Consider the following 14,181-nt stretch of genomic DNA (forward strand, 5'->3'; position numbering starts at 1 on the left):
GTCTCCAGCTACTAACAGGAGTACACTATACCCATTGGTTCTGAGTCCATCTGTCTACATAAAGGAAAACGAAATTATCAGGTAAGTAATTTCTCCATTTCAAGACAGATTGTCCAAAGGCAGAGTCTGTCAAAGGCCGGTTACCGTAATGCAGCTGGAGCAGTTCTGATGCAGCAGTAGGTCTGCAGGAGGACTCATCGGAGACCCGCTGAAAGGCAGTGACGAACTGTACCAGGTTGTCCAGGCAGGAGTCCTGGTGCTCCCAGAGGTTGGAGGCCCACGCCAGGGGTCTCCTGTCCAGCAGGGAGATAATAAAGCTTGTCTTGACCCGGTCCGTCAGAAACTGAAGCAGGAGGAGGTTAAATCGAATATAGCACTGGTTCAGGAACCCTCGGCAAAGCTTCGCGTCTCCCGAAAACCGTGAGGGTACTGGCATCTGTATGGGTACTATAGATCCGGAACTGGTCCCAGCTCCCGGTACCGAGGAACTGGAAGCAGTGGTTCTGCCAACACAGTCGGCTAATCTCTGCACTATCGCCATCAGGGAGTCGAGGCAAGTTTGTTGCTGTTGCAGCCTCTGGGCAATACCCGGGATGGCTTTCAAGCTTGCAAGATCCACTGGGTCCATGGCCTTGCAAACTGTTAAGGTCGTGGACCCTTGGGCCGGCTGAGACGGTGGATGTTATACTGTGGGGACCCACAGGAGCGTCACAGCCAGGAGGCGGCACTGAAGAGAGTCTGGAGGAGGTTTCACCACTGGAAGCCTGAGGTCCCCCCAGGAGGAGCCTGTAGGGACCCGGGCCTCTTGGACTTATGCGGGACCCTATGCGACCAAGGATCCGGGCAGTGGCCGAAGTGGATGGTGAGGATGGCTGGACCCAGGAGGCCGGAAGAGTCTTCACCCTCGGAAGCCCGCGGCTCTCTCGGGAGGAGCCCGAGCCGCTGGGACTTAGGAGAATCCTCTGGGTCAGCAAGTACCGGATACCTGAGGTGGAGGAAAAGGCCGAAGTCGGAGTCCAGGAACGAAGCCGGGTCAGAAGCCAGAAGTCAGGGATCCAAACCAAAACCAGGGGCGGAAGCTGAAGAGGAGTCAGGAGACGAAGCCGGGTCAGGAGCCAGAAGACACAAGAGACGATCCAGGATCTAAAGCAGCAACTAGAAACTCAGCGAACTGAGAGAACCTCGTTGCAAGGTGAGGTATAGCTGCAGCTGCCAGGTTTAAATGGCCTGGCAGCGTCTGACGTCATCAGGAGGCTGTTCCCGGGTTTCCCGCGCTGGCCCCTTTAAATCTGAAGCCCAGGCGCGCGCGCGCACCTATGGGGCGGGTCCAGCCGCGGATCAGCACTGGCGTCTCCCTCGCAGGGAGAACGCCGTGGAGGGCAGCGTCTCTGGCCTGGGAGGCCGAAAGGGAGGCGTTCCTGCGACTGGACCGGCCGCGTGGCAGGTGCAGGTCCCGGGGCACGGCCCGGGACCGTAACAATATACAAAGCAGAATATCCAGCTTTGGGAAATATTTCAGTTAAAGCTGACATGAAAAGTAAAATATTCCCCGGTGTCTCTTATAAGATATGAGCTCTTCCCACCAGGAGTGGGACAGAAGTTTTTAAAAGATGGAAGAACTAGAGGATGTCAAGACTAGGCCCGATTAGTAACCAGGAAGGGATCCTTGGGTTTCAGGTTTGTAGCTGATACTTTTCCCTTAGGGATGCAAAACTATTTGCTTACTTCCAAGTGAGACAACATTTGGAGTATAGAGTAGGAAAGAAAACATAAAAGGGTGGGGATAGAAACACCTTTTGAGAACTTAAGTAGAAAATCCTATGGGCCAGATTTTAGTACCTACGCGCAGGCGTAGATTTGTGCGTGCAACCCGGCGTGCACAAATCTACGCCCGATTTTATAACATGTGCGCACAGCCACGCGCATGTTATAAAATTCAGGGTCGGCGCGCACAAGAGGGTGCACACTTGTGCACCTTGCGCGCGCCGAGCCCTAAGGGAGCTCCAATGGCTTTCCCTGTTCCCTCCGAGGCTAAAATCTGAGCGGCCTCGGAGGGAACTTTCCTTCCATGCCCCACCTTCCCCCCCCCCCCCCCAAAACTTTATTTTGGAAGTTGCACCTGCCTCTGGGCAGATGTAGGTTGCATGCCAGCCAAGTGCCGGCACGTGATCCCCTGGCATGGCCGCTGTGCCGGAGGCCTCGCTCCTGCCCCCACCCCGCCCCTTTCACAAAGCCCCAGGACAATCGTGTGTCCCGGGGCTTGCGTGCGTTGCCGGGCCTATGCAAAACAGGCTTGGTGCGCATAGGGCTTTTAAAATCTGCCCCTATGCATCTAGAGGGTTATATCCAAGAACATAAGAATTGTCATACTGGCTCAGACCAAGGGTTCATTAAACCTAGTATCCTATTTCCAACAAAGGCTAATCTGGGTCATATGGAGCAGCATCACTAATTGGCTTCACACTCCTCTCCTTGCTATGCAAGTATTTACAGGGCATTCTTTGTTTTTATACTCCTGGGTGCTCCCTTCAGTCACAAGAGCAAAATCAGCTTGTAGTACTGTCAGCAAAAGAGATGTGGTCCACCAGAAGGTGGACTTTCTTTGTGATTGGCCCTACCCTCTGACGTAACTTGCCAGTAGATCTTCCTGCCACCATAGATCTGAAGCTTTCAAAAGGGTCTGAAAACTAATTTGTTTACTCTGGCTTTTAACACATTTTTTGTATTTTGTTTGTTTATTTATGATGATGCTGTTAATGTTTCTGTGGCATCCACGTAGGATGGTTATTTACTGAGATTGGCAGGGTATAAAAATGTTAAATAAAAAAATAAATAATTACATCTACTTCTTAATTGGAGTGGAGTAGCGGCCTTAGTGGTTCAAATACCACTGCTGCTGCTTGTGATCTTGGGCAAGTCATTTTACCCTCCTTTGCCACAGGTACAAACAGGGATGGTAACTTTGATACCGGTGCGTGGGTGCACATGTACACACATTTACCAACTTGAGCCAAAGGATGCGGTTATATTATACATGCGTATATGCCCGCATGATATAAAATAGGTTGTACTTGCATACATGTGCACACGTTATATGGACACGTGCATGCAAATGCCACCTCTACTGTGTAAGTGGGGGGATATTAATAAACACACGTCAACACCAGTACCAGTTTCCCCAGTTTGAAAAAGACGCTCTTTGGCATCCTCCTGTTTGTTGCTTCCCTACGGTATCACTGGATCGCCTACCCTGCTGTTTTTAAGGTGAGGGAAGGCCATGGCTGGTGTTAGCATGCTGTTTAAATGGGGGCTACTGATGGAGGACCTGGTGCTATTAGAATTGGAGATGATGTGGGAGATGGGAAATAGAAGACAGGGAAAAGATGAAGGAGAGACACAACACTCACTCGAGCATGTTCAAAATAATTGCACATTTATTGAAACAAAATTTATTTTCAAGACAAAGGCTCACAATGACAACTGTTCTTCAAACATTGTTCTGCACTACAGCCTGTATAGATCACAAAGTTGAAACTTTTGCAAATAATGGCCCATCCCACTAATTCCAATTAAATGCCATGAATATGCTGATATATTGCATTGTGTGTTTTCTAGGTCCTGCATGGTCTCAAATGATACGAACAATCTGAAAGACAGTTATTGCAGGGGACACAAGGCTGCAGCAACTGAGCTGCAAGTCCCTCCTAAAAAGATAGTGCGGTGGAACTCAGAAGGATGTTCACAAGGCAACATTTTCCCACTCATGGCTGGACAGTCTGCTCCAGCCTTTCCACCTCTGGTTTGTGGTCCTCCGAGATGGCCACTCATGGTGCATATGGATGGCGTGGACACTGGGTGGGGGGGGAACAGCTTTGGGGAATGGGGCATATGGTGGTATTGGCAGTTGCCTGAACTTGCTCTGATGATGTCCATTGCTGCTGGTGTTTTCTCACGTCAGCATGAATAGCTGTCAGTAAGTCATTGATGCTCAGATATCAGTGTCCTTCTGACATGGGGTTGGAACATTTCCCCCTAGGATATATGTGCCAGGGCTAGCCGAGGCACCTTCTAGTGCCAGCATTCTCCTCCTTGGCAGACCACTAAGGAATGTGCTTTTGGTTTGTTTTTTTTCCTCTCCTGGAAGTCTCGTTGCTTCTTTTTGTCTCCTCTCTCAGAGTCCAGATGCTCATCAGTTTCTGTCCTCAACACTGATCACCAGGCTCCATCTGCCAAGGTTACTCTTTTATAGATTTGCAGCAACAACCACAAGGAAAAAAGGACTGCATATGCTCAGTTTAGCATGGATAAGCTATTTAGCACTCGGGTGCTATTAATGCATGGAAGCTCCAGTTTTATTGGTTAGCCTGCATATTAATAGCATTCATGTGCTATGCAGACTATTTTTCGCATGTACATACAAAAATTTTGTGCATCACCACTTAAGTGGAATTTTAGCATACATGTTACATTTTTACCAATGTGCACACTAAAACGTTTGTGAATTTTAGTACAAAGGCCCTAGAGTCCATTTTCACTGAGCTGAAGCATTTCCATAATTAACCTACAGCTCTGCTAATCTTGAATAATAGAAATTCCACCTCTAAATTGTCACTAAAAAAATAAAGCTTACCTACAGGGGCAACCATGATGTAACATGCATTTATATTATGTAAATTTAAACACCAAACTACATAATTTTCACCTGTATATAAATAAAAACATCTAACAGATGATTGATTTACTTATTGTATTTGGGGCATCTGATTTGCTGCTAGAAGGCTCAGGGCCACTCTAATTTTCTTTTTTAAGAATTGTATACTGTACTAAAGCTATAATTAAAACAGAGGAATTAATTAAATTGTAGAAAATACCAACTGGCTATTTCTACAACCTATTGCTTCCTAGTTCAGTCTTCTTCTCCAATATCTTTTAGATTTTGTCCTAATGTATTTTAATTCTCAAAGGTATACTTTTTTCAAATAAAAGATGTATATCTTATTATAGATCAAAATATCACTTTAAGCCTTGAGAAACAGACTGTTTTTATATTGCATTTTTTAAAGAACTAAATAAGAAATAGAGAAATGAACATTGTGGCCTGATGATTATACTTTTGCACTGTTGGCACAGATGAGCTGAGTGCATTTAATATGAGGGTCCATACAAGTATATTAGTCTGTCTCACAGCCTCATGTATAGAGTTAAATGATAAATGTTGAATACACCCCTCTTTTTAAAAATTTGCCACAAGTTCCTGCTTCAGTTCTTCATCTACTGAGATCCATAATGATAAAAGTGATTCAGTAGAAGATTTAAAACCTTTAAACACCAACAGTACCTGAATTTCAACTCGCCTTGAGCTCTGATTTGGAAAAGGCAAGTAATGAAATTAAAACCAGCATAAAATAGGGAGATCTTAAGGATTACATTTAACTATTAATTGATTATCTAGAAAGAAGAGTACTTCCCATTACTGCTGCTTTAAGCAACAATAATCTTGGGCTTGCCTGTCACACAAACGATTTGTAAATCATAAAAGTCCCTCCTTTTCCACACAAAGCATAACAAAATCCAAAAAGTGAAAGGAAATAAATTGCACTTCACCACTCTCACAATCATAGCAAACACATTGTATAAAGAACTGGCATCAAATGTGGAACTCTGCACATTGCTTTAATCAGAGAAATCCACTGATCATCATCTGCCAGAAATCAAAAAGTTGCATTTTTTTCAATGGCACAAATAATTTGTGCCGCAGAAAAAAAAATGGGATTCTGAAATTTCTGAAGATAAAAGGCACAACTGTGTGATACATGAGAACACCACTTAAAAGACTGACTTCCTCCTTCTAAGGGAAAATAGCATTAAGATGTTTTCTGCCTACCCTTGAGGGGTAGGCTTATGAAATTATTTAAAGATTTGAATTTAATCTGTATAATTATGATTTTTTTTTTTAATATTTCAACTGTACATTTTGGAAACAAGAAAACACTGCAACTTCAGTGTCTGGAAAGGCATCTGGGCTGTTCCTGACTGCTAAATGCATTTGACCTTCAATATCCACACTCCAGGTTATAAATGCATGCCCTCACTCCTGTGTGATTCCCTAAATAGCACGCTTACTTGTAATGTATTTAACTCCTCCTCAAGTAGACAGAAGAGATATAGTAGATAGATACTATACAAAGACAAATATCCAGACAGATTTTGGATCTAGACACACAGATAAAATTAATGAAATGAGCCAACCGTGTGGTAATGAAGGTGATTTTTCAGAACAAGCATTTAACCAACCCTGCCTTCTCTTTCCTTCTGGGCACATGCACTAGCACAGATCTTTTAGTCCTGTATATGATGGCACTGCATTGGCAAAGCTGTGACTGGGAACACAGCACAGTGCCACAGGCACTTCTTCGCATACAGCGTTCAGCGTGCAGGCATCCTTCAGATCTTCACAATAAGACATGTGCAGGCTGTTTTCTTTGTAGTTCAAGAGTCAATCTTTATGAAGACCTTGGGACGGGAAAAGATTTTGACAGCTTCCTCGATTTCAGACAGCTTCTTCTCCAGTTCCATCCGTCGCTTCTGAACACTCAGTGTGTCAACTCTGACTGGCAGTAGCAGCAGCTCCTTCACCAGCCGAGTCTGTGCTGTAACAAGACAGAGACCTTTATATGAGTAGCAGAAGATGCTGCTGCAAGTAAACCCACAGCTGCTTTGGCAGAGCTGTGTACAGGCCTCAGTACTGGAGGTTTGGGTTCTGCAAGTCATGTCTAACGGTAATTTGGCAAAGATGTGTATGAGTCTTGGTACTGGAATAGCAGGAGCTGCTGCAGGTCAAGCTTGTGTGTATGGGTGTTTGTAAGCTATTTAAAGACAGATGCATACTGGCATCACCAGCAATACTCTGGGATCTTTTTTTTGTGAAGACTAGACTTCTGCTTGCACTTACTGTCTTTGAGGGTGTTGAGAGTTTCCTGGCGTTCGTTCTCTGGCATCATGGTGTGCCCTGGAGGCATAGATGGATCTGGCATGTTTTTCAGGCGATCTTCTGCTTCTTGACGCCAGCGATCTTTCAGGTCTATTAGACTGCAGGAAAGAGAGAAAAACATAGAATGTGGTCCTGCATACCCAGAGAATCTTTGAAGGTATAAATAATCATGTGGATAAGAGCTAGCCTATTAATATAGAGTGTTTGGATTGCCAGAAAGCATTTGATAAAGTCCTTCATAAGGGATGCCTGAGGAAATTAAAAAGTCATGGAATAGGAAGAAGTGTCCTATTGTAGACTGGTAATTAGTTAAAAGATAGTAAAATGGAGTAGAACTTAAATGGTCAGTTTTCATTATGGAAAAAGAGTGCCTCTAGGATTTATAATAGAACCAATGTTGTTTAACTTATTCACTAATGATCTGGAAAAGGGAGCAAGGTGTGAGCTGATCACATTTACGGATAACAAAAAGTTATTCAAACTAGTTAAAACATGAACAGAGACTGTAAGGACCTGCAGAAGAACTTTGCCAAATGAAATTTAATGTGAACAATTGTAAAGTGATGCACATAGAATTATTTTTCCCTAACTATACACAAAGCTGGGTTCCTTGAATAATGCATGCAGGTCTGATCACTTCATCTGAAAAAGATATACAGTAGAACTAGAATAAGGTACAGAGAAGGGCAAGAAAACTGATAGAGGATGGGATGGATCCTGAATGAAGAAAGTTGTCTTCTCCAAGCTGAAGAGTCTAAGTGGGAATATGATAGAGGTTTACAAAATCATGAGTAGGGAGCAAGAGACACAGCTGTGTGAAAAAGTTTAGGCAGCCTGGTCAAAGTGTATGTTTCAATGAATCTTTGACATACCCTCTACATGATACAAAGTTAAACAAATTCCTCTTCAGTCAGACCAGTCCAGACGAATGGGTTATGTTCACTGACCAGCAGATGGAGACAGAGACTAACAGGTTCACTCTTTATATGCATTCGTGCTGAACTCAGTCTGTCCATATCCTTTGTCTCCAGCAAATGGTAAACAAGCATCCCATGCTGTGGACTGAGGCCTGGTAGGCTGAATAGAAAAGAAGATTCAGAAGCCGTGCCCAAGGTAAAAGACCAGCTCTCATTCCCTCAGCTGAGCAAAGTCCTCAAACAGGAGTTTAAAAAAAAAAAAAAAAAAAAAAAGAGAGGCAGCTCCTGAGGTGAAAGTCTTTCACTTCCTCCCTCAGTTGAGAAGAACCTTGGCCAGGGGGCTTCAAGGGGTTTAGTTCATGGTTGGGGGTATGGGCTAGCATCTTTCTGCCTTCCCCTTCCCCCCACTTCTTCATTTTATGCAGGTCTTCTCCTTTAAGATTGTCTCTGTGAGTGAGAAGTATAGATAAAATTAAGAAAAAAAAAGATAAAACACAGCAGCCAAGATAGAGAGGCAGCAGCAGGCTGGAGATCTCGCTGATGAGCGACAGAGCTCCCATGTGAGTCTCTGAAAGTTTTGTTTCTTCAGTGCGGTTGTGCCTTTTCAGAACTGCGTGACTGATAGGTGGTAATGGCTGCCACTGTAGCGCACGGGAATAAAATTGCCTTCTGCACTGCTTTCAATTTAAGAAATGTGCAAGCGGGCAAGAAGTTCTACATTGTGCTGTGATTGTTCCAAAGCCTGTGTGAAGCAAGTTTCTTACTATGGAGAGATAAAATTGGGTTGGATAGTCATTTCACCAAGAGCAATATACATCTGTCTCAGATTCTGGAGTATCTTGGAGCTCTGTTCAACATAAAGATAGCTAAACCTGGCCTGATGGACTGGGTTGGCAGATCTGTGCATTGGAGTTATTTGTAGGTTCCATGGCAGCAGCATTGGATCTGGTGCCTTGGGTAAGGCTCCCTTTTGGCCTTGCCAGATCTGATTTGCTTGCTTCAATGCCTCTCTATTCATTAGCCCATCCAGCTAGAAATGTTGTCGCATTAAACACAGTTCAATGGGACACGTCTCCATCCCAGTCTTCAGTCTCTGGCTCTTACTGCTTGGAGGTTGAAAGCCAACTGATTCATGCTTTGCATTTACCTCCAGATGTTCCTGAAGTCAATCTGACAACAAGAAAACCTACCATGAGGAAATCCTACAACAGGAGTAGACAACTCAGGTATGTGGTCAATTTTCTCAGTGGAAAAGGGTAAACAGTGGAGTGCCTCAGGGATCTGTACTTGGACCGGTGCTTTTCAATATATGTATAAATGATCTGGAAAGGAATAAGACGAGTGAGGTTATCAAATTTGCGGATGATACAAAATTGTTCAGAGTAGTTAAATCACAAGCAGATTGTGATAAATTGCAGGAGGACCTTGTGAGACTGGAAAATTGGGCATCCAAATGGCAGATGAAATTTAATGTGAATAAGTGCAAGGTGATGCATATAAGGAAAAATAACCCATGCTGTAGTTACACGATGTTAGGTTCCATATTAGGTGCTACCACCCAAGAAAGAGATCTAGGCGTCATAGTGGATAATACTTTAAAATCGTCGGCTCAGTGTGCTGCAGCAGTCAAAAAAGCAAATAGAATGTTAGGAATTATTAGGAAGCGAATAGATAATAGAACGGAAAATGTCATAATGCCTCTATATCGCTCCATGGTGAGACCACACCTTGAATACTGTGTACAATTCTGGTCGCCGCATCTCAAAAAAGATATAGTTGCAATGGAGAAGGTACAGAGAAGGGCAACCAAAATGATAAAGGGGATGGAACAGCTCCCCTATGAGGAAAAGCTGAAGAGGTTAGGGCTGTTCAGCTTGGAGAAGAGACAGCTGAGGGGGGATATGATAGAGGTCTTTAAGATCATGAGAGGTCTTGAACGAGTAGATGTGACTCTGTTATTTTCACTTTCGAATAATAGAAGGACTAGGGGGCATTCCATGAAGTTAGCAAGTAGCACATTTAAGACTAATTGGAGAAAGTTCTTTTTCACTCAACGCACAATAAAGCTCTGGAATTTGTTGCTAGAGGATGTGGTTAGTGCAGTTAGTGTAGCTGGGTTCCAAAAGGTTTGGATAAGTTCTTGGAGGAGAAGTCCATTAATGGCTATTAATCAATTTTACTTAGGGAATAGCCACTGCTATTAATTGCATCAGTAGCATGGGATCTTCTTAGAGTTTGGGTAATTGCCAGGTTCTTGTGGCCTGGTTTTGGCCTCTGTTGGAAACAGGATGCTGGGCTTGATGGACCCTTGGTCTAACCCAGCATGGCAATTTCTTATGTTAGTCCTGGAGTGCCACAAAGAAGTGCCACAAAGAAGTCAGTATACGTACTAAGTATATTTGCATTCACTGCCTCCAGTATGTGAAAAAAATCTCATTCATATTCATTGTGGTTATCCTGAAAACCAGGGATGTTTGTAGTACTCCAGGGTTAGAGTTGCCTACCCCTGACCTACAATTTTAAATAGAAGAGATTTTCCATTTGGTGTGAAAAAGAAAAGGAGAATCCATTCTTCTGCCCAACTTCAGAATACTTCAATATCTTTTCAATCTATCAAATTCTGTGTTTGAAAACTAGCTCTGTGAGAGTTCATTTGAGTGTCATAGCTGCATATCAGCAGCATTCCAAAGGACTTCCCGTAGCTTAGCCTATAATGAGCAGATTTATGAAGTTCCTTATTCATCTTCATCCCCCAATAAAAGGATTTACCTACACCTTTCATGCCCTTGGTGACTGCAGACTTTGAATTTTTTTCTTAGAAGGTATTGTTTTTGATAGTAGTCTCTGCACATAGAGGGGTAGATTTTATAAATTTGCACGAGCGTGTACTTTTGTTTGCTCACCAGGCGCGAACAAGAGTACGTGGGATTTTAATAGATACGCGCGTAGCCGCGCGTATCCATTAAAATCCGGGGTCGGCGTGCGCAAGGCTGCCCAAAATCGGCAGCCTGTGCGCGCCGAGCTGCGCAGCCTGCCTCCGTTCCCTCCAAGGCCGCACCGAAATCGGAGCGGCCTCGGAGGGAACTTTCCTTCCACCCCCCCACACCTTCCCTTCCCTTCCCTAACCCACCCCCGGCCCTATCTAAACGCCCCCCCCTACCTTTGTAGGCAAAGTTACGCCTGCTGGAAGCAGTCGTAACTTTGCGCGCGCTGGGCCAGCTGCCGCGCTCCATGTTCCGGTCCGGAGGCCGCGGTCACGCCCCCGTAACGCCCCCGGGCTGAAACCACGCCCACGATGCCGCCCCCGAAACACCGCGTCACTCCCGGCACGCCCCTGACACGCCCTTCCATGCAAGCCCCGGGACTTACGCGCGCCGCCGAACCTATGCAAAATAGGCTCTGCGCGTGCAGGGGGTGTTTGGGGTAGGTTTTCGGGGGGTACGTGCGTACCCTTTGAAAATCTACCCCAGCGTGCACGAGCTGCAGGTCTCAGTAGTACATCCTCTTTATATTCAATTTTTTTTAAAACAGAAGTTTCATCCCAAATGTTTAGAGTTGTTTCGCAATTCCATTTAAATCAGTCCATTGTTCTACTGACTTTCTTTCCAAAACCACACTCCAAAAGAGTCGAGCAAACGTTTCATATTCAGAACTGTAAAAGAGCTCTATTATTCTACTTGGAGACATCTAAATCTTACAGAAATCTTCCCAGTTGTTTATTTCCTTTAATTTAGTCAAACAAGGATTCTCGGCCTAAAAGCAGCCTCTCATCACTTAGATTTCCTAAATCAGGATAACAAATGGAAGACAAAGTGAAAGCACATCAGGTTACAACTACTGCAGCAACCTTAGCACATCTTCATTCTGCATCTGTAGAAGAAATCTGCAAAGCAGCTATTTGGTCTTCTATTCATACCTTCACTAAGCCTTGCTGCCTTGAAGAGGCTTCTCAACTAGATAGCAGTTTTGGCCAAGCAGTACTAAACAGCTTATTCCAATAATTGTTTCAAATCTCCCTCCAGCCTCTTAGAATTTTGGGCTACAATTCCAATCCTAATAATGAAAAGCAAGTTTGATTACTTTAAACAGGGTTCTCTGCAGACAGCAAAATGAATTAGCTGTGACATGGGGGTGGCGAACAGATTCATCTCTTGTAGCTCAGAAGAGCTTTTACTGCTGAGCATGCGCGAGAGTTCCTGCACACATGCTGCCTTGTGAGCCCCTCAGTCAATAGTAGAGCTTAGCTTTGAAGGAGGCAGGTGAGTATTAAGCATGGCTAATACATCCTCCTGTCTAAGGAGCAAACTGACTTTCTTTGATGACTGAATTAGTCATGACAAATAGGAAGTCCCAAGTTGAGGGCTGTGTAGTAGAGCACATACTGAATAAATCAGCCTGGCTCCTCCATGGAGAGTTGACTACTGGGTGAACAGGCTGCATAAAACTGCTTATCCAAGTTTACCATCACTTCTGGATAGATTGTTCAATAAGCAGTGGGATGTGAAGGTGTAGATGACCAAGATGCAGCTTTGCAGATGTCTGCAATGAAGGTAGCTCTTAGCACAACAACTGAAAACATCAAGGCTCATCAAGTCATAGCCACAAAAGTCTATAATCGGAAGATCAGCCAGTGCACAGCGGTGCACAATACAATCCACTTGCCAGTTGACGATTGGCAACTGCTAATCTCAGATCAGTTAAAGTCTGAAGATGTGGTTGAGTTTTCCTCAAGCAATAAGTCACGGTCCTTTTACAGTCCACCAAATGAAAGCCCTCTCCCCTCGATACACTTTGCTCAATTCTGGTGAAAAACAGTCCATTAGGACAAATTTAGTGTGCACTACTCTGTGGTGAAAGAACTGCAGTCACCGACCCTTCTAGACAAAGAGATAGTGACTAGGAACACCACCTTTCAAGTAAGAGACTGGCAGGAGGCCAACTCCAGCAGCTCAATACTGAAATAGCAGAGTTGCTTACCTGTAACCGGTGTTCTTACAGGACAGCAGGATGTTAGTCCTCACATATGGATGACATCATCAGGATGGAGCTCAATTACGGAACACTTTTGTCAAAGTTTCTAGAACATTGACACACTGAGCATGCCCAGCATGCCACTGACCCTGCATCCAGCAGGGGTCCCCCTTCAGTCTCGTGTGTAGTAAAAATTACAAGCGAAAAATAAAATAAAATAAATAGTAAGCAAACTCAACTCTGCGGAGTGGCGGGCGGGTTTCGTGAGGACTAACATCCTGCTGTCCTGTGAGAACACCTGTTACAGGTAAGCAACTCTTCTTTCTCACAGGACAAGCAGGATGGTAGCCCTCACATATGGGTGAATAGCGAGCTGAGGATACCAGAGTAATGTACCAAGAGCACCCAATGACATGCAATAGGCACAACAACAGGGGTGGTCTTGGATAGAAGGGCAGCCTGAATTCCCTACCGGGCCGCTGGAAGAAGTTGGGTTATTAAGCTGCGAATAAATTACGTAGAACAGACTGGCCGAAGATGGCATCCTGTCTGCCAGCCTTGACTAGGCAATAATGCACTGCGAAAGTATGCAGGGAACTCCATGTAGCAGCTTTGCAGATGTCAGCAAGAGGGACCGAACGGAGGTGCGCTACCAACGTTGCCATTGCTCTAATAGAATGCGCTTTCACGCGTCCCTGGAGTGGAAGGCCTGCTTGTTGGCAGCAGAAAGAAATGCAGTCCGCCAGCCAGGCGGACATGGTCTGCTTGCCCACCGGGATTCCCAGTTTGGTTTTATCAAATGAGATAAACAGCTGGGTGGACATCATATGTGCTGAAGTGGATTCCAAATAAAAGGCTAGTGGCATGTATGCAGTCCAAGGAATGCAGAGATCACTCACCTGGATGTGAGTGGGGTCTTGGAAAGAAAGTAGGTAGTATAATGGATTGATTTAGATGAAATGCAGATACTACCTTTTGATAAAAATTTTGGATGAGTGCGAAGAACCACACGATCATAGAGAAATGTGGTGTAAGGTGGGTATATCACCAGCGCCTGCAGCTCACTGACTCTGCGAACTGACGTTATTGCAAGGAGGAAGAGCACTTTCCAAGTCAAGTAACAGTTCGCAGGAGTGCAGAGGCTCAAACGGAGGTTTCATGAACTGTGCCAACACTACATTGAGGTCCCAAGCAGGGGCCGGAGGACGCAGTGGGGGCTTCAGGTGTAGTAGACCTCTCATGAAGCGTGTGACAAGGGGTTGCGTCGAAACAGAAGCATCTCCTATGCCTTTGTGGTAAGTG

General features: G+C 44.7%; 1 protein-coding gene across 1 annotated transcript in view; it reads right to left on the minus strand.

The window, feature by feature from the left end:
• Positions 1-3,412: 3,412 nt before the first annotated feature.
• ENKD1 (enkurin domain containing 1) overlaps positions 3,413-14,181 on the minus strand; it is an 88,036-nt gene continuing 77,267 nt past the window's right edge. Inside the window, exons 9-10 of the mRNA XM_029608835.1 lie at positions 6,953-7,089; positions 3,413-6,650 (exon numbers count right to left, since the gene is read on the minus strand). Coding sequence (XP_029464695.1) covers positions 6,490-6,650; positions 6,953-7,089 — 298 coding nt within the window. The 3' untranslated portion in view covers positions 3,413-6,489. The remainder of the gene's footprint in view (positions 6,651-6,952; positions 7,090-14,181) is intronic.

Source organism: Rhinatrema bivittatum, chromosome 7 (genome assembly GCF_901001135.1).
Source record: "Rhinatrema bivittatum chromosome 7, aRhiBiv1.1, whole genome shotgun sequence".
NCBI lineage: Eukaryota > Metazoa > Chordata > Amphibia > Gymnophiona > Rhinatrematidae > Rhinatrema > Rhinatrema bivittatum.